We start from the raw sequence: 26518 nt of genomic DNA on the forward strand, positions 1-26518 counted from the left end.
TGAGGTCATCTTGATGTAATGGAAGAATCTCTTCGATTGCGCGATTATCGCATAATAATAATGATGAAGAAAAACAGATAACATAAAATACTGCCCAAATAAACCATAAATGTCTTCAAAATACGTCACAGTATTCACAATGGTATAAATAATACCATTCCAGTGGAGACGTAATTCAGTATTCTGATTATAGTTGCAGAAGAACTTGACTATTGAAAAATGAAAAATTAAAAAAAAGTATTCATTAATATACCTATAACATATTAAAATAATAATTAGAAACGTAAAAGGTTTACCCTTAACTACTTGTAGTAAAATAATGAGATATTTGAACCAAAAACAATAAAATTTAGTAGAGTAGATCGCATGCAAGTTTCCAAATTTGAAAAAAAAAACATATACACCATATGATTAAGATTTAACTTTACAATATTAATTTGTATAATGTTTTTCAAGATTATCGAGTCGTAATATAAAAAGTAAAGTTTAGAATGTAACGACTAATGATAATGAGTACTTTTAAAAAGTTTGAAATTATCCTTCAGCTCTTTTATCAAGGTGCCTCTGCGTAACAACCAAGTGATATATGTAAGAAGTAGTTAAGGATGATCGGCCTAATTAAGAGCAACTATTTAAATATAAATTTAGTAAATTTATCAACAACAAAAATTAAAAACACATCTTGATTGAATATATAAGGTAATGGAAATGAATTACTTTTTCACAAGAAAAAACGAAATGAATTATGTTTATTTAGTATCAAAATTCAAATTGTATATATATACACTAAAAAAATTGACTGTCATGAAATGAACGCTATTTCGACAAAAAGTAATTAAAATGATTTGCATGAAGTGTCCCAATTCAAACAAAATTCAAACTAAACGCAGGCAGCTGGAACGTCTTTTTTTACATTAATACAGAGTTTCTCCCTGCCTTCTACTTTTTATACTATCTCCATTTTTCTTAAGTAGAAACATAACTTTGCTTTGAACATTTTATTGGCATTGGCAGTTACCGCAAAAATCACTTCCGCTATGGTTACTTCGGCAAAGTTTCTTGAAACGACCCTTAGAACCAGACACTATAGATCTCTATGTGCTAATAATAAAATTCTTCTGTACGGGTATAAGTCGAGATACTCCTCCTAAACGATTATTCGGATTTTGATAAATTTTTCTGAAGTTTGTTAAGGATTTTTTTAGGATGTAAATGAATATAAAAACACAGTAATATTGTAGAAATAAATGGAAAAATTTACAAAAAACGACATGTCATTGTTTGACATTAAAAATAGTTTGTCAATGAGAACTGTCACCTGTCAGAAATTTCAATTCACTTATGAGCCTAGACAATATTGGAATATAATATATTCATGATTATGAATAAGAAAAATGTAATGTAATAAAATCTACAACAAACGAAACGACCTCGTTGTATTACAGATTGTAATTAAAATTATTTGTGAGAAGGTGCCTACCAATTCAAGAAAATTATCCAGGATAGATAGAGAGGGCGTAAATTTGTCTACTAAGTTTATTAAACTATCGATAATTTTTTATTAGTAATTATAACGAAAAAAAAAAAATTGCAGAATGATGCCAACATTTTTTATGTTCTTTCTATATTTTTGCCCTGGCATTTTGCAATACATTGGATAAATAAAGTTATAAAAATATAATTACATTACAAATATATTAAATTTATATGAGTTTAGTTATAAATATATCTTGAGTTATTGTTTTGTTCGACGTTGATGCATTTTAATTTGTTTAGTGTTTTTCTCTCTGCTGAATGATTCGAAGATTTTGCGTCAAAATTCGATGCATTGGCTGTTCAATAATTATATTACATATATAAAATTGTCAAAATAACATTAAAGTTTAAAACACCGCGGTTATAACACAGAACCAAATATCTTATTATATTAGAATAATTCTTTACATTGCGGGATTAGGTCACTGTCACTTTCATTATCACATTCAATTCGAATTTAAATAACTCTATAATTATATATGTTATCTTCTGCAATGACGATTAGAAAAGAATCTCATCTAACAAATATAAATAATCATACCAAAGGAATGTCGCAATATCAGAATAGAATAAATCTTAGCCAGCACTGTTCAAAGTTTAACAAAGATATGAAAAGTGATTCATTTGATTATTGTTATCAAATTATTCTGGTTCAAACATCGCCATATAATGAATAAATCCGAGGACGAGAATTAGAAATCGATGTTCTGTTAAGATATACGTTACCAGCACATGATATGAAAGCAGTATTATAAAGTATTTTACAACATTTAAGATTTTATGTTTCATTGTTTTTATAACATTTGTCGGTAATATATCAATTCCAGTATCTGGCATGATTAATGCGTCTATTAAGAAAGATAAACACATCTTGATAAACATGTTCTGCTCTCACACACGAATTAAAGTTTATAGATTGCACAAAAAGGAAGAACTAGTATTAATTACAGTTATATTAATTATAATGATGATTAAATAGGTAATATATTATATGTATACATGTCGAGTAACGCAAATTTCTGAAAACTAAAGTTGAAGTAGATTTTAACATACGAAAAATTGTGGAGATTTTGTGTAATTAGTGAAAAAACAGCAACCAAAATACGAATAAAGTCAAATAAATATTTGTGATATAAATATTTTAAAATCACAAAAGTTCTTCATTCAAATTTATCGCATTGTGATTACTGTTCTGATTGATGTATATAATAAATGAATAAAAAATACTTACAATATCAAAATGTTATATAGACTATTTGTATAAATATGACATAAGAATTGTTGAACAAATATATTTTCAATATTTGCATCACAATTCTAATTAGATGAAATTGTGATATTAAGTTAATTAAATCTAGATTTTTTACTACTACCATAAGAAAGAATATAATAATATATAATAATAGTAATTAAGCAAAAATACTAAATAAAATATTTAAAATATAATGTAGGGCGCGGCACAAAGATCTAATTTGGCATTGAACAATTTTTATTGTGAAAAACAAATCAATTATGTCTCAACAAATAACACATATCTATTATACAATAACAAACAGCAACTATATGTGTTCAGTAAAAATACCAGCTAATTCATAATTTTAAGAATGTGTTCTTTGCTGTTTTTAAAAAAAATTGTCAACTGGTTCTTTTTACCCCATAGGCGGGATGAAATGGGACGACCAGTTTCAGCGTCGTATTTTTTATTTAGGGGGTTTTAGAAATAACAGCTACTTTCTTTAACCTGCACAACACATAAATTGTATGGGTACATTAATTAATTTTTTACAGAGATAACACTGTATATATTGAACAGATATTTCGTCAGAAATATTCCTCAGCAGAGTTGGAATAACTACTTATTTAATTGGTCTTTTGTAAATTTGTTTTTATTTAACTTAATGCACTTGTTTATTGACTATTTTTATTGTTTACACCCTTGCCGGACTAAAAGTTCAGTTGCTTCTTTTTACCCCACCCCACGTCCCACGTGTTTTATAGAAGTTACATAATAAAAATCTGTTGAATCTATCTCAAACAACTACTTAAAAATTATACAAAAATACTTAAAATTATATTAGGGCTCGTGAACTAAATAACACTGCTCACACAACCAACAAAAAGTACTTTTGTAACGGATTTTGAAATATTGCTGTGATGATCCCAGTAGCAATGTCGTGAGAATCAAGTGATGACTGCTTATACATCTTTTCCGTCTACTTTCAAACATTGTTGTTAAAAAAATCGTAACTTTACTTGTTTTTGGACCTTTTACCCGCAGACCTTTGAGCCCCGCTCTACCATATAGCATAAAAACAGTCAAATTCACATATAACAAGCCACCGAGGCAATATAATACACATTTATGAATATTAGCATCTGGGAATAATTATTATTTAAAATTTGTATTAAAATAAAGATATTATTTTGTTCTAGAAGGTTATAATTCTAATTCCACAATATGACGTAACTTAAAATCTCACAAACTGTTGTGAACATCAATTGATGGATTAACTAATTGAAATAAAGTTTTTCATTTATATTGAATTGTTAGAGAACAATAAGATTGAAAATGTTCAAGGTTGGAACTGAATTGTCTGTCACACATATAGGTATGGCCGAACAAGGCGAATTTCCGCCGATTATATGTGATTACTGGAATTATACCTGTTTTGTTGTTACGGATTAAAGTCATGCCGGCTACTCGTCACAGAGGTCATGGTAAAATAAATTTTATTTAAATATTCAAAAAAAATCATCAAAACTATATATTATTAATTAATCAAATTAATTATTTTTTTACAAAAATGTAAGAAACACTGTATTTTGTTTTTGTACTTCATTGTACATATTTGATTTATAACAGAAAGTCCTTAATTTTCATGACCAAGTCATGCAAATAACATCCACTAAAGGCTACGATTTAACATTCTACTTAATTTTTTAATTGTTTTAATAATCTTCTTGAGAAAAGCGTATGTTCTCATGAAATTAGTTTAATCGTAACGCACATTCCTCATTTAATTAATAATATAATTTCTGTGTTATTCATAACAATATATCTCTAATTTAGAACGCGTTATCAGTAAAATAATTACTCCAAAATATTCCCAGAAAAAATATCTCTAACTGCATTTTTTCGAAGCTCTATTATTTTGCGTTTAAATTTAAACTGCTATTAATCAAAGTTAAAATACAGACAGCAACAACACCAGTAATAAGGCCTAAATTGGATCATTAGTCAAATTTTTCTAGCATTTAACTGATCTGTAACTATTATTGCTATAAATCCTAAATTTTATGAGCTAGTTCAAAATGAATAATTGATTTTTTTGGTCAATTTCACCATATAACATTTACCTTAAGGGGGAGTCTGCTTTAGAGGCTTAAAAAATTGATATTTTTTATTCCAACAATGTCTTCCAAAAGTAGCCAAGAATATATTCCTAAAGGAAGGTATACCTGGCATATTATGGCATATATTTTGATGAGAGAAATTGAGAAGAATTTTGAAATATGTAACAATAAACCTGAAAGTTTCGTTTCAATTAAATATTTATTTATTCCCTAAAAATTCCTGAAAAAAAGAACGATTTTTTAAAGCCCTTAAAGAAGCCCCCTAATAAAGGGTAAATGTCCTTCGGTGACCACTAATATTAAAATTATCCCTAAATCTGTTTCTGTAAAGTATTTAGGAATGCATTTGAATAGCAAATTAAATTGGATTAAATTGAATTGGATTACTCATATCAAGAGCAAACACAATAGATGTAAAAGAAAATGAAATTAGTATTCTAGCTAATTGGTGGTAATTTAAATTATCACAAGAAAGCACAATACCACTATATAAAGAGATAATAAACCGATCTGGACTTACGGCGTTAAATTGTGGGGCATCGTCTGTAGATCATCCAAAGAAAACGATCAAAATTTTAAGGTGTATTTCAAATACAACTTGTAACTAAATACTACATGACGATCTAATAATTGACAATATCCAGAAGGTAGTGAAAAACAGAAGTAAAATACACCACGATGAGGTAGTCTTCCCACCACTAGGAAGACTCCCATCATCCATGTATATAACCCCTGTATTATTAATAAAGTTCTGAAAATCATCACAATAAAGTTTTTCATCCTTATACCCATTTAATAATTGTTAAAAAAAAATCATTTTGTCAACAGTATTGGAACGAAAATATTTTTTTAAATAATCCTCTACCTTGTATCACTTGTTGATAACAAATGTAATTTCATTTTAACATAAGTTATTACCTCAAGCGATGATAGATCTTGTTTGTATTCTACTCATAAACTATTCATAATGAACTACTGATCTGACATTTGATATGAAATAATTTCATTGCTCCGAGCTCTTTTCTTACATTTCAATTGCAGTTGTCTTATTAGAGGAAAAAATTACTGTGCATTGTCTTCGTTTGACCTTTTAGGAGATATGACTATTTTTTAGCTTTTTGGATTAGAAAGATTTCGATTTGAATAAAAATGCAGTCTGTATGCATTATATTCTCTTTTATTTTTTAAGCATTTTTAACGAAATTGAAAGGAAAAACCCATTGGATAGATGTAAATCTACAACCTGGTTTATTTTGGAACATGATTTTCCATAATTTACAGCTTTTACTTCGGTGTATATAACACTTCATTTGTTTCAAACTACAAAGGAAATATCAATATTTTTAATAATCATTAAATTCATCCAATCCATAGCAAAATGTCTCAAATTTAATATGAGCATCTGAGGTTTTTAACGAGTTTGTAATATGAATTTACGTCTGATCATCTACTTAAATATGAAACCACTTTCTTCGCTCCATTATTCCGCAGAATCCAACATTTCTTAAACATAATGCGTTCCCACCATTTTTTTGTGAAAAGCCAGTAACAATAATATTGTGATAATTTAAATAAATTATAGAACAATTTTACTCTGAACGGTATTTTTAGTAAACTTATTAAAAAATACAAAAACGTTTAGAATGCCGTAAATCACTGTCAGCTATCCAGAAATTAGTTAAAATCTAACGTCATCAAGGTCAGTAGTAGTCGTGTTCCCGCCGGCCAAAAGCGAATTCATCTTTCAAACCGCAGATAAATTATGAATTTTATCTTTTCGTACCAATTTGTAGTCTTATCCTGAGGCGTTTTGCTATTATATTTCCAGAGAGAGAAATTTTTTGTTATCCAAACAATTAGAAATTGATACCGCAGGAATTTCAGCGATGCAAAACATATCCGAAAATAAATATGTTAAAGTGGTAACCGGACATAAAAGTTTAAATAAAATAGTTGAATTGAAAAACAGTATGTGATTAGGTTTTGAAATATTATTAAATCAAAGCTTATTAATTTATTTATGCATTTCTACAACGATAATAACGAAGCATTTTAAATAAATAACGAAATGAATTTACTTATATAGATCCGTCTTAATTCTAGAGTCTAGAATAATCAACAGTAATAAATAAAGTATAATAATTACTTCTAAAAAATAATGAATTTATCTTATTTAATTAAGGTTCTTCTCGGTCCAGAATGTAGACTAAGTAATTATTATAATCCATTTAACTACATATGATAAATATTAACACTAATAAATTTGATTTTAATAGATATTTTATTGAACAGTAAATTAAAATTTGAATTATTGTCTTAACAATAAATACGTTTTGAAAGTATATTTAAGTTAATTTTATTTCATATTAGCAAATTGCATCTCTTTTTATGCATTATATACAGGTAAATTGTACAAAGTAATTCTGATTTTAAATGCAACATTTTTTCAATAGAGTTGACTTGAAAATTGAGTTACTTCATCTTACAATTAGATACAGGCCATTTGTTTCATTGGAACAGTGATTGAATAATAGATCCAATTTCTCTATTTTGAATTAAAATTCGAACGGACAAGTATTTCAAAATCCTGGCATTATCTATTGTAAAATACATTCCATAGTTCATTAAATGTATTGATGTATGAACTGTGTAATTGTTTAATTACGTTATTTCTATTGATTTAATCATTGTTTATATTTGCTGCTCATGTTGTGAAATATGAGATAAATAGTATTATTTGTTATACTTCTATATACTAAACCAAAACTAAATATACAATCACACGAATAATTTTGTAACAAATAATTGCGCACATGGTGTTGTATATGAGAAAGATAATATGTATTATGTTTGCTAATAGCATGTTTGAAGATGGTCTTAATTATGATTAATACCAATGACTTGTTTGAAAATAAATCTACATTGCGTTATTGTTTATGAATATATATTGAACTGAATTAATATTATTGAGACCAGATTATTCAAGAAGTTCTATACGAGCGTTTGCAAAAACCCTTTCTATATAACGTTTCTAGAGTTCATAATAAAATTTAATTTGTCCATCAAAAGAACAAAATTGTTATGGTTATATGACGTTAATCGAAAAAGAAAGTCATGTAATTAACTTCATATGTTTTATGATCAATTGCCCGCGTTGATTGGAAGCAATTCATCAAAATAAGATTTATTTCGCAATATTGCATGAAACTTTAAATAATAATGACCAATTAAATAGAGCATGATAAAACGGCGAGACTCAGTTGCTAATTTGAAAGAAAATTAACTTAAATGTACTTTCAAATCGTATTTTATATTAACAATTTTAATATATTGTTCAATAAAATTTGCTATTAAAATCAAATTTATTGGTGTTAATTTTATCGTGTGTAGTTAAATGAATGCAATTATAATAATTACTTTTAAGTCAAGTTTGACATTATTTTATCTAATTAAATGTTAATTCTAAGGTTTATATAAGGACAATAGTTTAATTTGATCCTTAAGTAGCAAGTTCATTTCATTAACATTTATTTAAAAATGTTTCGCTATTATTGATATAAAGATGCAAGAAGAAGAGACTCAATTTTCTACTTAGAAAGAAAATTAACTTACAATGTACTTTCAAAAACATATTTCATAAATAATTTCAATTTTAGTATCTCGCTCGATAAATTTGTGTTATTCCACTAACAAAATTCATTTGAAAATAAACTAGTGGTGTATGGCATCGTGCATTGAGGCAAATTGCTGGGATTTTCCGTACCTCAATAAAATATTCTAGGAATATTAAATGCTTTCAAATGGATTATTATAAATACTGTAATTTTAATTATTTTTAGTATGAAATCTAAGAGCTTTTGAATTAGACGACGACGTTTATATGTGTTACATGAAAGGTAAGAACTTCTTACTAAGAAGAATTCTTACTAATAATCAAAACTTGGTCAAGCAGAGTTAGAATGAAAAAACTTATCTCATTAAAAAAAAATAGAAATAAGAATTTCCTAATTTTTTTTGCTTTCCCTAAATTTAGTTTTTATGCTATCTTAACAAACTAAATATTTTTTTAATCATCCGAATCGAATGCTTAGTTCTCTCAAAAACTGCCATTTTGTACACTTTTAGCTCATTATCTCTGAAACGGCCGGGCCAGTCTTTGCCAAAAATTAATCACCATGTTTCTTATCATTACAAAATAAATGCCTTTTTAATCATTTAAATCGTATACACTGCTCTCCCTGTCTTTGTTAAAAACTAATCAGCTAAAATCCCTTCGGATAGGAAGCGAATGTTTTTTGGATAATTCAAGTTGGTTAATCGGTGCTTCGAAAACGTCGACGAAAAATTGTATCCATACATGTTCACATACTACTTACACACATACACGCAAAATGTTCAGAAATCTCTGAAACGTCAAGATATGCAAAAAATTTCAGTTTAGATTTTTTATCTATTTTTTTATTTTTTATTAAAAAGATAAATAAATTAGCAAATATATCAAAGTAAATCCGTGACTATTCCACGCCGTCCACATACAGTTAGGTGAATAATGGTGATTTCAATCCAGTTTCTATGTTTCTCCAATGCTATTGTCTTAAAGCTAATTTCTCTCACGCATCATGTCATAATTTCGTCATGTTACTTGTAACCAGTGATTCCACATATTTAATTTTAAAAAAATCTATCCATCGCAAAGAACAAAAGATCACATGAAAACAAACCATCATTAATCTTAATTTACATCATCAAATTATTTTAAACAAATTTAAAAATAATTTAAATTGGAAAATGGTCAATAGGGTAGGGCGGGGCACAACTGTCTGACTATGTTAAGTAAAACTCCCAGCTAATTAATTCATCATTCTAGAAATATTTCTTTTTTAAATTTGTCACCTTATCAGGGGTCAAACTGATGATGCCTTTTAATTTTAAAAGAATTTTACGTAATAATAGCTACATTATTCAATCAATGCAAAATATATACAACTGTCTGACTATGTTGAATAAAACTCCTAGCTAATTCATCATTGTAGAAATATTTTTTTTAAATTCGTCACCTTGTCCTTTTTACCCCATAAGTGGGGTAAAATGAAAAATTGGACGGTCAGAGGGCAAACTGGTCCTTATTTTTAATTGTAAAGGAATTTTGCAAAATAATACCTACATTATTTAACCAATGCAATATCTAGTTACATTTTACGCAGAGATAACACCGGTATGTAACATTGATCTAGTATTTCGTATCAGTTAGAATAACTATTGATTTAATTTATCTCTTGTAAAATATCTTTTTTTTAATCAATTTATTTTTATTAACTATTTTTTATTCTTCACACTTTGCCAGGATAGAGCTTCAGAAGGTAATTTTCATCCCCTTCGTTGTGTTAGCTTTCATAGAGGCAATATAAAAACACTGTTGAATCTAACTTGGAAATAACAATTCATCTTATACAGCTTAAATAACGTAAACTTAAAAAATGTATTAAGTTTTGGCAAACTAATTAATGTAAAACAAACCGATTTACATGAAACAAGAAGTTTTGCTTTCAGAATTTGGACATATATTTATTTTACCAGTTCATTCAGTAATTTATTGTGCACAAATATTTCATGTTTTTGAAATTTATTTAAACACTTTACAGGATAAAATTTCTGCTTGAATAAGCCACCATCACGGAAAGTAATTACATTTTATTCTAACAGAGTATTTAATTTATTTCTTAAGATGTTCTGATACATTGAGCAAAAAAAAACATTTATAAGTTTAAAACCTTTTAGTTGGTTAAAAATAAAATTTTAAACTTCGATTGATTAGAAAAGGCATGTACAGTACCGACCTCAATTGTAAAATTGCCTTGTTTTCTGAAAGGCGGACTTAATATAGTAAAGACTAAATATTAATGCAAACAAGAATAATCATTAATGTGTGGCTAAATTGAATAAAATGATAGCCTGTATTGAGTATCATGATAGCCTCTAAAGATGATTTTTGTTCATTTCCAGCGTATTAAACGAATAAAGAATAACAACTCAATACATAACGATAAATGAGAATAGATGCAACTAAAATGTTTGCAAACACTATCTCTTTATTGAAGCTATTTTATTATCATCAATCTTTCGACTTCAACCATTATTATATTGATTGTATTCACTATTTTATTATTGTGCTAAATGTTTAAGAATCACTGAATTTTTAAAATAATCTATTTCAGGTTAAATAAGCCGCTTTTCTTAAACCGTACAGTCCACTTTCATTTTTTTACGCTTGTTGCACGTTTTTAATTGTAACCTAATGACCCTATGCTTTTTGTATAATGAAAAGCGAAAGCATTTGTAGGCTAATGGGATAAACCTGTTTTTATTCAGGAAAATACATGCTTTCAAATAATGTGAAACTATAATCGTTATAAAGATCATCCAATTATATTAATAAAGTTTTAAAACAATTAAAAGGTGTGCTCGTAGTGTGTTGGTGGTACGAGCCTCGGCCGTGCATCCACAAGATTTGGAGTTAAAATCCTCCATCACGTAAAACCTAATATCAGCAATAGAAATTTACATGTAAAAATAGCATTTAAGAGCAATGCTACAATATAAACCACATTACAACTAGTAAGTATATAATAATATCATCACAACATGAAAGAAAAACCATTGTGTTACTTTATAAAAAAAACAGGTTGTAGAAGTTACATTAAGTAACTACAGTTCATAGTTCACTGAGAATAGTCTGATTGAACTGAAACAAATTTGAAAGCAATTGAAGCATAATGTTGTCATATAATTGATAGTGAAAAAAACTCGTATTTTTGTACAAAAGTTACTTATAGAATAATTATTTCATTAGGCAATATAATTATCAATCAAAATTAGACATAAATAAATTCACAAAGAAAAATTCATGCAGTTCATTTAATTGAAAATCTAGGTGTCAATTAGGTAGTGACTTTTCATATCACTGTTTCGATTACTTTTACAAAGTTTAGTCTAAGTAAGTAAAACACTACAGGCATGTCAAACTAACATTTAAAAAAATTATCGTAATTAAATTACATTAGGTAATTGTCATCTAAACCCAAGATCCATTTAATTATCAAACAGCACATTATATTAAAAAGTACTTCTTCATATTTTATTCATTGAAGAACAATAAATTGCCATAAAAATGTTTGAACAACTGTAAAATGTACCAAAATATCATCTTGGAATAAGGAATCAATTTTAAAATTATAAAGTGTTCATAATTTGCAAAAAATCGCATCTCATAGCCGGTTTTAATACTTGATCACATTTGGTTTTTCTCAGCAATTTAAAACAACTAATAATAAAATATCACTTGAAACAAGAAAATGTTTAATTTAAAACCAGTAAAGAATGGCATCGTGCCTTAAGGCAAATTCGAGGAATATTAAATGTTTTCATATAGATTATTATAAATACTGTAATTTATATATGTTTACTGAAAACTAAATAAACAAAATTTAATCAATCGATTTTAAAATGAAGGACCTTGCCTTATATTTATAAGAATTATATAAAATGAATCGCAAAGTTAAAATTGTTTAATTGAAGTATATAGTAAATTGAATGTTTTTTCGATCATTCAAATCGGATGCTCCGTTCTCTCAAAAACTCGATTTCTATTTTCAGCACTCTTTGCTCTTTATATACGTAACTGCTAGACCTGCCTTCGCCAAAAACTAATCAGCACATCTCCCTATCAATAGGAATCGAATGTTTTTTTAAACAATTCAAATCGGTTGATCCGTGCGCCCAAAAACGTGAACGAAAAAATGCGGACACACAAAACACACACACACACATCCATTTTTTCTAGGGTATATATACTTTCGATTTTCGGCCCATTACTATAACTACCCTAGGGAAAGTTAATTAACGATTTATATTCCATAAGGGCAGTATTAGGATCGACCAAGAATGACAGACGATATGATGATAATAATCCGCAAACTGTACTATTGTCTTCTTAAAATAAAACGATCTATTAATCTGTAGGATTAATAATATGCAGGAAGTAAAATTTGCTGCTTCATTTTCCAACATACCTAATCACTTAAAATAAATTATAGCTTTAGATAATTATCTACTAGGGGATCTTCTCAATGGAGAAGATTCTTACTTGACATTATAATTCATCACAATGACTTATAGAAAACTGTTGTATTTTTCTGATTGTCATAAATAAATAAATAAATAAAAAAAAAATCCAACATATACAATTTTCCAACGTATGACAAAACCTCAATCGTTCCTAATTTTTATTTGATTGTGTCATTTCCTCGATGTCATTATCTATTAATAATTTACAGAGCTGTGCAGAATATAGAACGCTTTGTGGGGCATTTTTTGTGTGATAAATAGAAATCGTGCTTTATTGTGACTGAGCTCTAGCTTCAGAATCGCGAATGTTTGTTTTTCTTTTATGAATTGCGACATTTTCTGTAGGAAGTCCCGAGAGCGCGATGACAAACAGCAAATGTGAAGTATACCGTGCAAAGGAGAAAATTTACTTCCGCCATTGTATATGCAACAACAGATATTGTCATGATTGAATGACCAGAAATATAACAGATGAAATGATTTGACATCTAAGCAAAACCGCATTGCGTTCGAATAAGTGATAAATCGAATGGTATTGCCAATAGATAGATAAATTGCATGAAGATGAACATCTAACTCACGAAAGATTTCACGTAACGGTATTGTCTATTAAAAAAAGCTTTTGACACAAATATAGAAGTCATATGCTTGACAGCCACACCCTGGTTAGGATCAAAATAGTGTACAATTTTGCAATACTTTTCCTTCATAAACTTCCCGCAGGGTAAGTTATAGTAATCGCAAAAAAATCGAAAATGAAAATTTTTATATATCTTTACGTTTCAAAGGTTTTTGAACATTTTGGCATACCCTAGAAAAAATGTGTTTGTATGTGTGTGTTTTTTTTTGTATAGCGAAGGAAATGAAGACCGGTCTTCTGTCTAGGTATGTCGGACTCGATACCGCCCTGGTATAATACCGACTAAAACCTCCGCTTTGCCCTTGCCTCTGGTTTCCACGGAAACCGTCGTTAGGCATTACTTCGTGGGGGGAGGATCTAGAATGATATAATTTTCAACTTGTTATTATCAATGTATGTATGTGTTTAACTTGTTGTAATCAATGTGTGCGAATAGTGAACGATTTCGGGAACACCGATAAACCGATTTTAATAATTCGAAAAACATTCGATTCTTATTGATAAGGAGACGTGCTGATTAGTTTTTGGCAGGCAGGTCTAACCGTTTCGAAGATATGGGGCAAAAAGTGCCAAAAACGGTAACTCAGTTTTTTGGGAAGGCAGGTCCAGCGGTTATGGACTCTCAATAAAAATAAGTTAAAAAAATGACATTTTGCTGTAAAAATGTTTATTGGACATATGTACATCAAATTTTTAGATATTTTATAGAGATTTTAATAATGTGTACACATTTTGTGTAAATTTTTTTAGGTTCCGTAGATTTTTGATTACGATACGAAAATTTCCAGCAATTTGCCTTAAGGTACGATGCCATGCACCCCATTAGTTTTGTTTTATATATTGAATATTGTGATGATAATTCATAGTCAATACATAAACGCAAATCGTATCATTGTTCTTAAAATTCTTCATGTAAAATCAGATTTGAAAAAATAATAATCCTGGTCTTTCACAATAATTTCTTTGTTTTTCTATAAAATTAACCCCTGGTCTTTTGCTTTTCAAGTACCGAATTTATAGTTTTGTATTATCTACGCGCAATAACCTTTACCTTAACTTTTTAATTACATTTTATTATACATTTAGCCAATAATCTCTCTTAAATATTGCAAATTATTCTAGCCACTCTAATAAATATCGCAATTATTCTAGCAAATATCATAAATCAATTCTCCGATATAATAGAAATATTATGGTAACGCTATGTCATGAGTCTATTTTCGTATGAACTGGTAGTAAGAACAATAAAAAAAATGTATTTGCTGTGCCATCAGGCGTTTCACTCATAAAATCTAACCTTCAAAATGCACAAACGTCAAATAACAATTTTATCATGAATGCATCTTTTTGATGTCTCATTAATAACACTTACATAAAGTTAGGTTTTATGTGTAAAATGCCTCATTGCACACCAAATACATATCTTTTTGGTAGGTCTTACTACCAATTCATATGAAAATAAAACATTGATATGTTATAGAGCTATTACAGATGGTTGCTTTATTATGCCATACTATTTTCACCACAACTTTTCTTTTTTATTGGAGAATTGGCCCCATAATAATTAAAATAGAATTGCTACCGTCATGACATCTTCTTAGGATGAATATCACTCGAAAAGCTTTCAGAGTAGAGTATAATAATAATTAGTATTCGGTCCGAAGGCAGGTTCAAGGTGTGCGAGCATCGCAAATCAATCATTTCTTTCAGACTTTCAGACCATGATGATATATTTATTTCGTATCCTTGCAGTGTATGCTATCATAAAAACACAAAAATAGCATTGTTTCTGTCGGGAAAACCGTATTGAAAGCACAAACTTCATTTTCTTTTGATATGCACCTGTGGCAATATTGATAATATTTACGTACGAAATATTCACCAATCTTTTTCGGATATTATGAATGATATATTAACCACTGTACATGAGCTTATTGTTAGTGCAATACATGTGAAATAGATAATAAACATACTTTCTCTACTTTTATGGATTAGCCAGTAAAAAAAATAATTTATCTTTATTATCAATAATAGTTTACTCGAATATAAATCAAATGCAATCAAATTTTATAAAAATCCAATGGAAAATATTCTATATGTTAAAATAAATTTAAATTAGATTATATCCCACGGTCAAGACTGCGGTTTGCTGATGGAAAACAATGACACAGATTTATAAACGGTTTATGCAGTTAGCAACAAAAAAAAAAACGCAAGATACAGTTTTGTGGTAATAACACAATATCAATTATAATAAAATACATTTACATCTTTTCTGATCGGTGAACAAAATGTTTAAAATTTAACGGTTACATTGATGTGAAATTATAGCTATGAGCCCAAATTTTAAAGTTCTAATATATAACATCATTATAACACAAAAGTATATAGCAATTTGATCATCAATATTGAGAATCAAATTTTGATGTAACTTTTTAGGTTAATTTCTAATCTTACTTAACTGCATTTTTGTCCCAAAATTCTAAAGTTTTTTTAAAAGCAAGGTGTACTAATTTACTAGACAAATTTACATTTCAAACTCGTTGGTACCAAAGGCTTTGATTTAGTTGTTAACCAGCTTTAATTGATTTATTGATTTACCAACGTTTTTTAGAAGAAAATAAATCTAATTAATAACTAATTCCAGAAAAATCGATTAATTTCACTTATCATTAAATATGAATCTCAACATCGGTGCGGCATAATTAAAAAATTACTTTCTCTGTCTAAAATGGATTCCAATCCTAGAAACGCAGTAATAGAAACTAGTAATAAGAAAATTAAATCATTCGAAATCTTTTTCTATTATTTGCGATTGCTTCATCCATATAATTTCCATCAGTTTTACGCACTAAACTAATTTAATTGCTGCAAACAGAAAATTCTCCAATACTAATTATCGTTAATGGTACTTCGTAAGCCTATCATTATATAAGCTGCAGATATACTGTGACTTCATATGGAGACCTTGTGTCCATGAAGCATTTGTTCATTTAATTGATAAATCATTTTATAAGATAGATAATTAAGTCGAATAATATGACAATTCAAGCTACTATCAACATTTCATTATGCTGGAGGAAAATTTTTCAAACCAATGTACATTTTAATAAATCATGCCTCGAATTTACTTAAATTGACCGAATATTTTTAATGTTCCCGTAGTAAGTTATAGTAATGGGCCGAAAATCGAAAATAAAAATTTTTGCATATCTTCACGTTCGATTTTAATGATCCTAAAAACATTCAGTTTATATAATTCTTGTAAATATTAGACAATGTTACAGTATTTATATTATTATAATTTATTTGAAAACATTTAATATTTCTCGAACATTTCGTTACGTTAAGGGAAGTTCCAGCAATTTGCCTTAAGGCACTATGCCATACACCACTAGTTTATACTGAGTTTTGATTAATAGTAGGTACATCTGTTCAAAATGTCGAATAACACCATCGCGATTCAAACAATTCTTACATCCATGCTTTGTTATTGAATACCAGCCATATCAATAACTCTAGAATATATCTAGAAATAATCTAAAATCTAATTTAAATATTTTCAACAATACTAAATATATAGGGAAATACCACATATAAATTATGACGTTGTATGTAACACAAACACTAAGTTATTTGCTGAGTTCGTTCAGCAAGTCAATATTCATTTAATTTTACTCCATCAATTAAATCAATAATTTTATTATGAAAATCCATTTTATGTGCTTTTTGCTCTATATGATAGTATAGCTTTTTTATCATTTGAACGGTAATCAGAACTTAAGAGTTTTATAAGATGTTGTGCTAATTTGATTTAATCTACGTCGGTTTTGCAGATTGTAACCCAAACAGTTGTTGCATCTTTGTTTGGAGAATTTTATTATGACAATTTTTGTAATAGTAATGATTTTTTTCATTGATGCAACCATACCAGCTATTTTGGCTCGAGAGCCGTCCATTAAACACGTGATCGATTTTTTATGAATTTTGGGGGACCCCCTCCCCCTTGGTTATTCGTCGTGATATTTAAAATTACCCCCCCACTACCCCACCAAACTTTACCTTTATTTTTAGATATGCAAAATTTTTCAAACAAGTTTTTCGATTTCACGAAAAAAATCGTATTTTTTTCATTTTTTTCATTTTTTTGGAAAATTCAGGTAAAACCACCACCCCTTCCCCACGTGATATTTTGTGATTTTTTGTCACACCCCCTCTCCGCCTAAAAGCCTAAAGTGATTAATGGATGCCCCCTTGGAGACATATTGATGTCTATATTTCCAAGTGAAAACCAATGTCACTACTGCTTGATATCATGCTGCTCTAAGCAGATGTCGAATCAGGGACATCTGATTCAGATCCATTTGCTCTAGCCGCTTACCTACGAGCGAACCCAATAAAATTTTGTACCTAATCTTTTCAAACGTTTTGTATTATATACATTTAATTCTAGTTTGGAAAAAAAGCTGTTGTACAACAGAACAGAAATACGAATTTTCTATTATTAAAAATAAGAGGGCACAAATAAATTTATTAAAGTGGCAAACTTCACTTCGTTCGTATTGATATTATAAAAATAAAACCTACGTGAAATCGTGTCAAAGACTACCTATAAATTACTATTCATACTACCAAATGTTTAACACATTTAAATTCAAATCAATTAATTTCCATATCATTAACACATCTCATTAGTTATCACCAATTTCGTTATCATTAATTTTAACATAATCCTGTTTCATAATGTGTTAAAATAAAAAAAACTAGACTATTCCTAGTTATGTATAACAGTGACCGCACCAAAGAATATCAAGAACACCGGTTTTACAATGCATCTAGATAACGTTTTTTTCTTACGGATAATTAAAAATGATCTTAAATCTTGAGTTATGTATCTGGTTCAATCTTTCTCAACGTGCGCGTGCATTGACATAGTTATAGGAGAAAAAAATATACTACATAAGCGAATGATTTATATCGAATTAAGATCAATTAAGATCACTGATATTTTGAAATAGAGTATAAACAGATAGAAGTTAGATTTTAAATATTATTATTAGTGAAAATAGTATTTTTGAAAACAGATTATAGGAAAAAGTGCTTTTCCTCACAAAGGTTTTGATCCATTGTTAGACAAATTCAATATAAACCCTGTCATTAGATATACCTACATTTTTTCTTGAATTCATAGAACTTGTTAATCAGACTTCCTAACTTATTTAAATAATGGGAATTAATCTACTCCCAACATTACAGAATTTGATAAGAAAAACATCAAAGTGGTATGTTACAGTTGTTTCTGAGATTTTCGTACAAATACTAACTTGAATATATAAATAAAATATCGTTTATTCGTAATATGGTAACATCAGTAATACATGTATTTATGTTAAAATGTAAATAATGTTATTTTAAAACAATTAATTACTATCATACTTCAAATATAATAGGTTTGTTTGAGATAACGAGAGCTGAGACAAATCCAATCAGCAAATTCTTTAAATTTGTTGAGAAAGCTTCATTAATAGTGGTACCATATCTCGCAGTTGATTGAAATAGATAATTATTTTTTTGTTAAATTTAGTTTATCGTCTAAAAAATTAATCGATCCGAGTGAAACTTGATATTGAAATCAAAACAAGAAATAATGGTAAACTGTATTTATAAAACTTTAATCTTCATCAGAGAAATTATGTAGTTGCTAATGAATAAGTTGTTGAATACTCCATATAATTTTTATTTTACTTTGTTACTTATATAGAGTAACAAAGTAATGACTAAATATCAGTTCGTTCATTATTTATCCAAATGTACAACTTTATCTTAACAAAAGAACCAATCTCATTGTAACTCATTTCCGTTGCATTTTCTCTGATTTACACCCTAGTCTTGCCTAAAGAAGTTTTAGGTTTAAGTCTTAAGTTTCTATCAAAACATTGTATTTTCCAAACTGTCTATAACTATTTTCGAAATAAAGCCATGCAAGGAACGTGAATTAGCAACTACTCCGGAGTCGATACCCATCTTGGCCAGCATGATATCATGCAGTAGTAATTTCATATTTTCACTTTCACAGATCATGTAGAAATAGACTGTTAGGGCATTATTGCATATATACTCATATTACTATGAAAAATATATCTAATATAATTTCATCAGAAAGAGAATGGTCAAATATCTACTAGGTTGCCTTATTAAATCACCAGGTTAAATAATTATATCGTAATATACAATATACATAGTACACATCGTTCTGATTGCAGGCCAAATATATAAATTAAATAAATGTTTTAAAAATTAATTGGAAATATCAAATGCGTACTTAACGTTAAAGAGCAATAGAGTCAAATACAATAAAACCCCTATTTTGAATCATTTTAAAATATGTTACAAATCAAATTGTGTAAAAAATTGGAGTTATATTGAAATTTAATAATTATAGTGTGTTTTATAATATTTCTTATATTATTCTTCGTTTACATAGTAAACCTATTTCCTACAAATAAAATTATAACCAGTACATAAATCTATTAAAAAATAATGTGCAAGCGAATGTTGAAATTTCATTGCGATGATGACGCAAGTTAATATGTGCGCGAACAAATTCTAAGAAATACTATTGGTGAGTCATTTAAAAGCATAGTAAAGTTACTAATGATTTAAATATTTAATTATTAAAAAAATATCAATTTTGAAATGTAATTGCCTTATAAATAATATATGTGTAATGTGTATAAATAAATGTATAAATAAAATAATATACAATATAGTGTTAGCAACAGTAAATCGAAATTAAAATCAGAAGTCTTATATAGTATGGTGTTTCGAAACTAAATACGTTCTCAGACTTTGATCAGACTTTTTGTCAAAATCCTCAGTTTTGGAAAAATCCAAGTCTATTTTTTTGTCGTTTTTTAAATAAAATTTTTGAAATATATATTTTTATATAAAAAATTTAATATTAAATTAAAGAGTTTTTTAAAAAAGTTTTTTTTTTTGACTTCTCGTAGGATGAGTTGTAGTAATTGCAAAAAAATCGAAAAAACAATTTTTGCATATCTTTGTCTTTGGCAGGTCCAGCCAGTTTGGAGATACGGAGCAAAAAGTGAAAAAAACAACCATTTTTGAAAGAATTAGGCATTCGATTTGAATAATTCAAACAGCATTCGATTCGTATTAATGGGAACACGTGCTAATTAGTTTTTGGTAAAGACAGACACAGTCGTTTCGAAAATACGGTAAAAGAGCAAAAATATCAGTTCTTGAATAAACGGAGTATCCGATTAGAATGATTCAATAAATTTTTTACTTGCGTTGAGAGTGTGAAGAACTGATTATTTGGCAAACGTAGTAGGTGCAGCGGTTTCGGAGATGAAAAAAATGTTGAGGTTATCATTTGATAGTCAAAAATGGTCATTTTGGAGACATCATATTATCAGTTATTTCATATTATATTAGATCTATGAAAAACCAACGATGAGATTCACAGATTTTATAATAATTATTTGAAATATTTGAAGCAATTATTATTAATCATTGACCAATTTTAATTGATTTTTGATGATTTTTATTCCTAGAATGTTTAATTACGGTACCAAAAGTTCCAGCAATTTGCTGTAAGGCATAATGCCTTGCACCACTAGTTCTCATTCCTGGCAAGATGAATGTTTACCAAATCTTTAAAGAAGTAAGTGGTCGTGATACAACTACAAAAAAATAAGATTGATTTATATCTGTCCTATGAGAAGTACAAAATTTAAAATAATATCTTACGCATCAAAATCTCGTAACAATTATTGAAATCAACCTTGATACGTAACAACTGAACATGAAACATGAACAAGTTTTACTATTAACTCTGCGTGATTTAATCTTTTGATAGTCGCATAATATTCTTCTAACCAGTCATCTAGATTTTCTTTCGATTTTTATGAGTTGCACAATCATAAAATAAGACGGCATAATTACAAATGATGGATCAAATTGAAGGAATTATATAAATTGTCAGGAAAAGTGTCTATTTCTTTAATTACATGGAAATTTCTCTTCTAATAAAACAGAATTACACAGCTTATTTCCATCAATAGCATTATACGATATTTAAAACAATAATAATCCAGAAGTATGTTGAAATATAAATGATGTTAAACCATTAGCTAATAAATTATTTATAATTTTTAATATAAAGAACCGAATAAAAGTTATCTAGAAAAAATAAATTATATATTTGTTAATAGTCATATCACTATCTGTCCGAGTAAAGTTATCTAATAAGTAAAAATAAATGATTAAATTATTATTAGAAATATTTTGTACATAAGCGCATACAAAATTATATATTCTTATATATAAAATTCTTCTGTACTGGTGTATGATTTGAAATGCTTCTAAATGGTTATTCTGATTTTGATAATTCTTTTTAGAGTTTGTCAAAAGAAATTTTCAAGATTTAATGAACGATAAAACTGTAGTAATATTGTAGAAATAGATGGCAAAAATTACAAAAAAAAACACTTATCATTGTTTGACATTAAAAACATTTGAATTGTCATCTGCTAGAAATGTCAATTAACGTGAAATTTGAATTTAGCTGAAATTATGAGCCTAGACAATATTAGAATATAATTGTAATTGTAACAATTAGAATGTAAATGTAACATTATTATTGCCGAAAAGCAGCTGAGATGCGCCAGAAATTAAAATAATATAAAATACAGTCAACAGTATATGATGTTTGGCAGATAAAATTTATAACTCAATTTGATAAATAACGCAATAAGTCCAAAATTGCTTATACATTATTTTCATATATTTATATGTGACAACATATTTATTTATATTGACTGATGTCCTGAGAAAATAATCTATACAACGGCATTAAAATCTACTATAATATCTTGGATCATAAAAATATATAATAAACACTCAATATGAAATATATCTGGAAAAATGTAGATTATAGCTGTACAAAGATTATCAATAACTATCGATCGATTCAGGCATGCTTAATGTCTACTTCTTCTCAGATTAATAAAATGATTCAGAATTTTATTCTCCGTTAAAAACAACTTAAGAAACGGTTTATCTTAGGATTGATGTTCGTTCAGAGCATTAAAAGAATATATTTCCGCTAGATGTATTTAATAATCAGTTTACACTTATCAGAAATATTGAGTTTTAATGTTATTTTCAATACAATAATTATTAAAGAATATCTATACAATAAAGCGCTTGCTAATATCCAAATTACTCGATAATAAGCTGATATTTTATAGTATTTGGAGAGAATAATTTGTTCTACCAACTGCAGTTTCAAAAATTTGTAATACATAGGTATTTACAATAACTCTTTAAATTAGAACAATTGAAAAATCTATTAATTGATGATGGATTAAATTAAATGAACATACTCATAATTAATTTCATCATAAGCCATGAGAGTCAGACATTGACCTATGGTGTTTTTATACCTTAAGAAGCAAGGCTAATAAACAAGTATTAAATTGAATTTCATATTTCATTACATAAATCTAATTAAAAAGATAATTACTGTTGTCTTAGTAGTGGCAATATAATTATCTTAACATTATTATATTTGCATGATTGTAGAAAAATGATCTTTTCAAAAATAGTCAATTTTCGCAAGTCGATATTTAAATATAAATAAAACAAAATCCGAATTGCGAAATGCTTCATTGGCCAAAAAATTTTGACCCTTATATGATTTCTGTCTATATGGTAAACTAGTATAAATCTTAACCTACACCAAATACAGTCAATTTTATTATTCAATTTAGGTAGTTTTCTCTTTCAGTAACATTGTAAACAATTTATTAAGCCAATTGTATTTCTATTCTGATCTCCATTAAATTGTCATTTGTATTAAAAACAACCTGATTGTTATATTTCCTATACTTCGTGTACATTATAAAATTCAATGTAGAAAGTTGTGACTTATATATTTTATGAACACAATGAAAAAGAATTAATCTATGAAATATTAGCTGCACGCATAGGAAAGTTTGCACACAATGTATGTTTAAGTGGAGCCGTGATAAAATGATTATAAAGAGTTGTAAATGCGAGAAAAATTAGATCATTATAGAGTTACTACAAAATCACGAATAAATCAAAAATTTAAATGAGAAATTTAAATTTTAGTATCAAGGGCCCGAGAACTAAAAGGATTGGTAAGAAGAAGAATGCAGATGGTTGGATGAAACTGAAAGCTGAAGCACAGGGGACCAGGATTCATGGAAGCAGAAGTTTGGTAAGGAAAATGCATAAAAATTTATAAAAAAGTGAATAAAGGTAATAAAATGGTAATAGGAATAATAGACAAGGAAGGGGAATAAAATTGTGGTGCTCTCACACCACGGCTGGACCTGCCTTCGAGCAAACTACTATTTTTAACTTCCCGTAAGGTAAGTTATTGTAATCGTCCAAAAATCGAAATTGATAATTTTTGAATTTCTCGACGTTTTGAAGGTTTCTGAACATTTTGGCATACCTCAGAAAAAATGAATGTGTGTGTGTTTTGTGTGTCCAAATTTTTTCGTTCACGTTTTCGGGCGCACGGATCAACCGATTTGAATGGTTCAAAAAACATTCGATTCCTATTGATAGGGAGATGTGCTGATTAGTTTTTGGTAAAGGCACGCCCAGCAGTTACGGAGATAAAGAGCAAAGAGTGCAGAATGGAGCATCCGATTTGAATGATCTAAAAAAATCAATTAAGTAATGATTGGGAGAAGTGGTTATCAGTTTTTAGCAAAGGCAGGCCTGGCCAATTCGAAGATACAGAGCTAAATGTGCAAAAAATAGCAGTTTTTGAGAGAACTAAACGTCCGTTTTAAATGATTCAAAGAACGTTCTGCTTGTTTTAACAAAATAATTGATTTTGGAAAAAAAATGTTTCAAAATTTAATTTTTTTTTTCAAAACTATGCCATACACCTCACTAGTTTATTATTAGAATTATCGAGTGGTTCTGAGTTTATAATAGCAATTCGTATATCCATAAATTGTCTTTGTATCAAATATAGAAAGATTATCAATATTTGTTCAAAAAAAATAGTGTTTAAGTCCTTAAAATTCATTGTTTATAATCGTCATTAGATGGATTCAACGGAGAAAACTTTTATCTTACATAAAAAAATTATGAAAACAAAAATTATAATCCTACATATCCAGTAATTATAAGCCTATATAAATAAACGAAAAATAAAACATTCTAATTAAAGACATTTCTTGCTATAATGAATTATGTGACTTTCAAGTCACTGCGGCTTATGATTTTCGAACTTCTGTATATGAAAACGTTATTATAGATTAAAAAACCTAGCAAAGGTCATAAATATTGATATTGGTAATGTTGATATTTATAGAATTGAGATTTATACATAAACTCACAAAAAGGCATAATTATTTGGTAAAGTATAGACAACTTAGAAATGTGACCAGCTCTATGGAGTTGGTCCCTAAGAATTACAAGAAATATAATAGCTGTAGATACCTTTAATTAATTTTAATACAGTTTTTGATTACGTGAATTAATAAGGAATGTGATATATTAAAATAAAAGCAATAAAATCAACCAACTAACCAAAAGCTTTTGACACTTTCAAAACAATCAACAAAAAAATCCATCGATCTAAAAATCCCCACGTTGTTTATTGGATTTTTTCATTGAGTCATATGGTCTATCATTAAAATAAATCATCTGAACAATCGACTCACCTCCATTGACGCTAGTCTCCTGCGTGCATTTCTGCTGCTCCTTAATCGGCCTCCTCCTAACTCTGGTCCCTGATTCCCAGTCGGCGGTTCTACTTTGATGCGAAAGGTGTCCGTTGGTGGTCCCTGAAACACCGACACCGGGTGCCATCCCATGGTGATGCAAGTGGTGATGACCGTTGGCGGTCGCCAACGTGGAGGAGGACGCCGAGGAGTTCGCTGAATTAGCAGCTGACATCCTGGAACGAAGATTGGGGAACGTCTCGATGACGAGATCGCGGAATTCGAGCAGCGCACCGACTTCATTCTGCAGTTCCTGAAATTGATGTAAATGAAATTAATATTAAGGTATATAGAAACAGAACTTATAGCCTTTGACAAGACATTTTGTTCCAGAATTAAATAAAGTACACATTTCAAAGCACGTGTACATATTTACAATAATTATTCTATAAAAATTAAACTTATAGAAATGTTGTCTGCCATTTGGTAGATTGTCTATTAAATTTTAATATCTCAAAATTTCAAAGCTTTGCCAAATATTCTTAAATAGATCCCACCGCCTTTTATTGGATATTATCTGCGAAGTTAACATATTTCCATTGTGATTCCTACTCTATAAACATGAATAATATTACCTTTCTTATATAATTTAAAAAAGACGAATAACTAGGCAGAACTATAATATAGTTGTTTGTTCATAATTAGTACATTTTTGACATTATTAGATTAAAAAACAATAAAAGTAGTGGTGTATGGCATCAAGCCTTAGGGCAAATTGCTGAAACTTCCCGTAACGTAACGAAATGTTCGAGAAATATTAAATGTTTTCAAATAGATTATTATAAATACTGTAAAATTTTCTAATATTCATAAGAAATATTTAAGATCATTTAATTAAAGTATCATTTATTTATGTAATTTTTAGAACTTAGAAAGAATTAAAATTAAAATCTGAATTAATTTCGATATACAAAAAAAAAAAAAAATTTTTTTTCCCGAAGCAGTTGTTTTGCTAACACAAGCAGAAAGTTTTTAAACCATTCAAATCGGATGCTCCTTCTCTCAAGAACTGCCATTTTTTTACATTTAGCTATGTATTTTCGAAATGGCCGGACCTGCCTTTGCC

At 28.2% G+C, this 26518-nt stretch overlaps 1 protein-coding gene across 1 annotated transcript in view; it reads right to left on the bottom strand.

Moving 5' to 3' along the window:
- LOC113385671 (myotubularin-related protein DDB_G0290005-like) overlaps positions 1 to 26518 on the bottom strand; it is a 268319-nt gene that overhangs the window by 57300 nt on the left and 184501 nt on the right. The window contains exon 4 of the mRNA XM_026623515.1: positions 25393 to 25705. Coding sequence (XP_026479300.1) covers positions 25393 to 25705 — 313 coding nt within the window. The remainder of the gene's footprint in view (positions 1 to 25392; positions 25706 to 26518) is intronic.

Source organism: Ctenocephalides felis, unplaced genomic scaffold, assembly GCF_003426905.1.
Source record: "Ctenocephalides felis isolate EL2017-DRISC unplaced genomic scaffold, ASM342690v1 CF-g0.4_SCAFFOLD_03571, whole genome shotgun sequence".
Classification (NCBI taxonomy): Eukaryota; Metazoa; Arthropoda; class Insecta; order Siphonaptera; family Pulicidae; genus Ctenocephalides; species Ctenocephalides felis.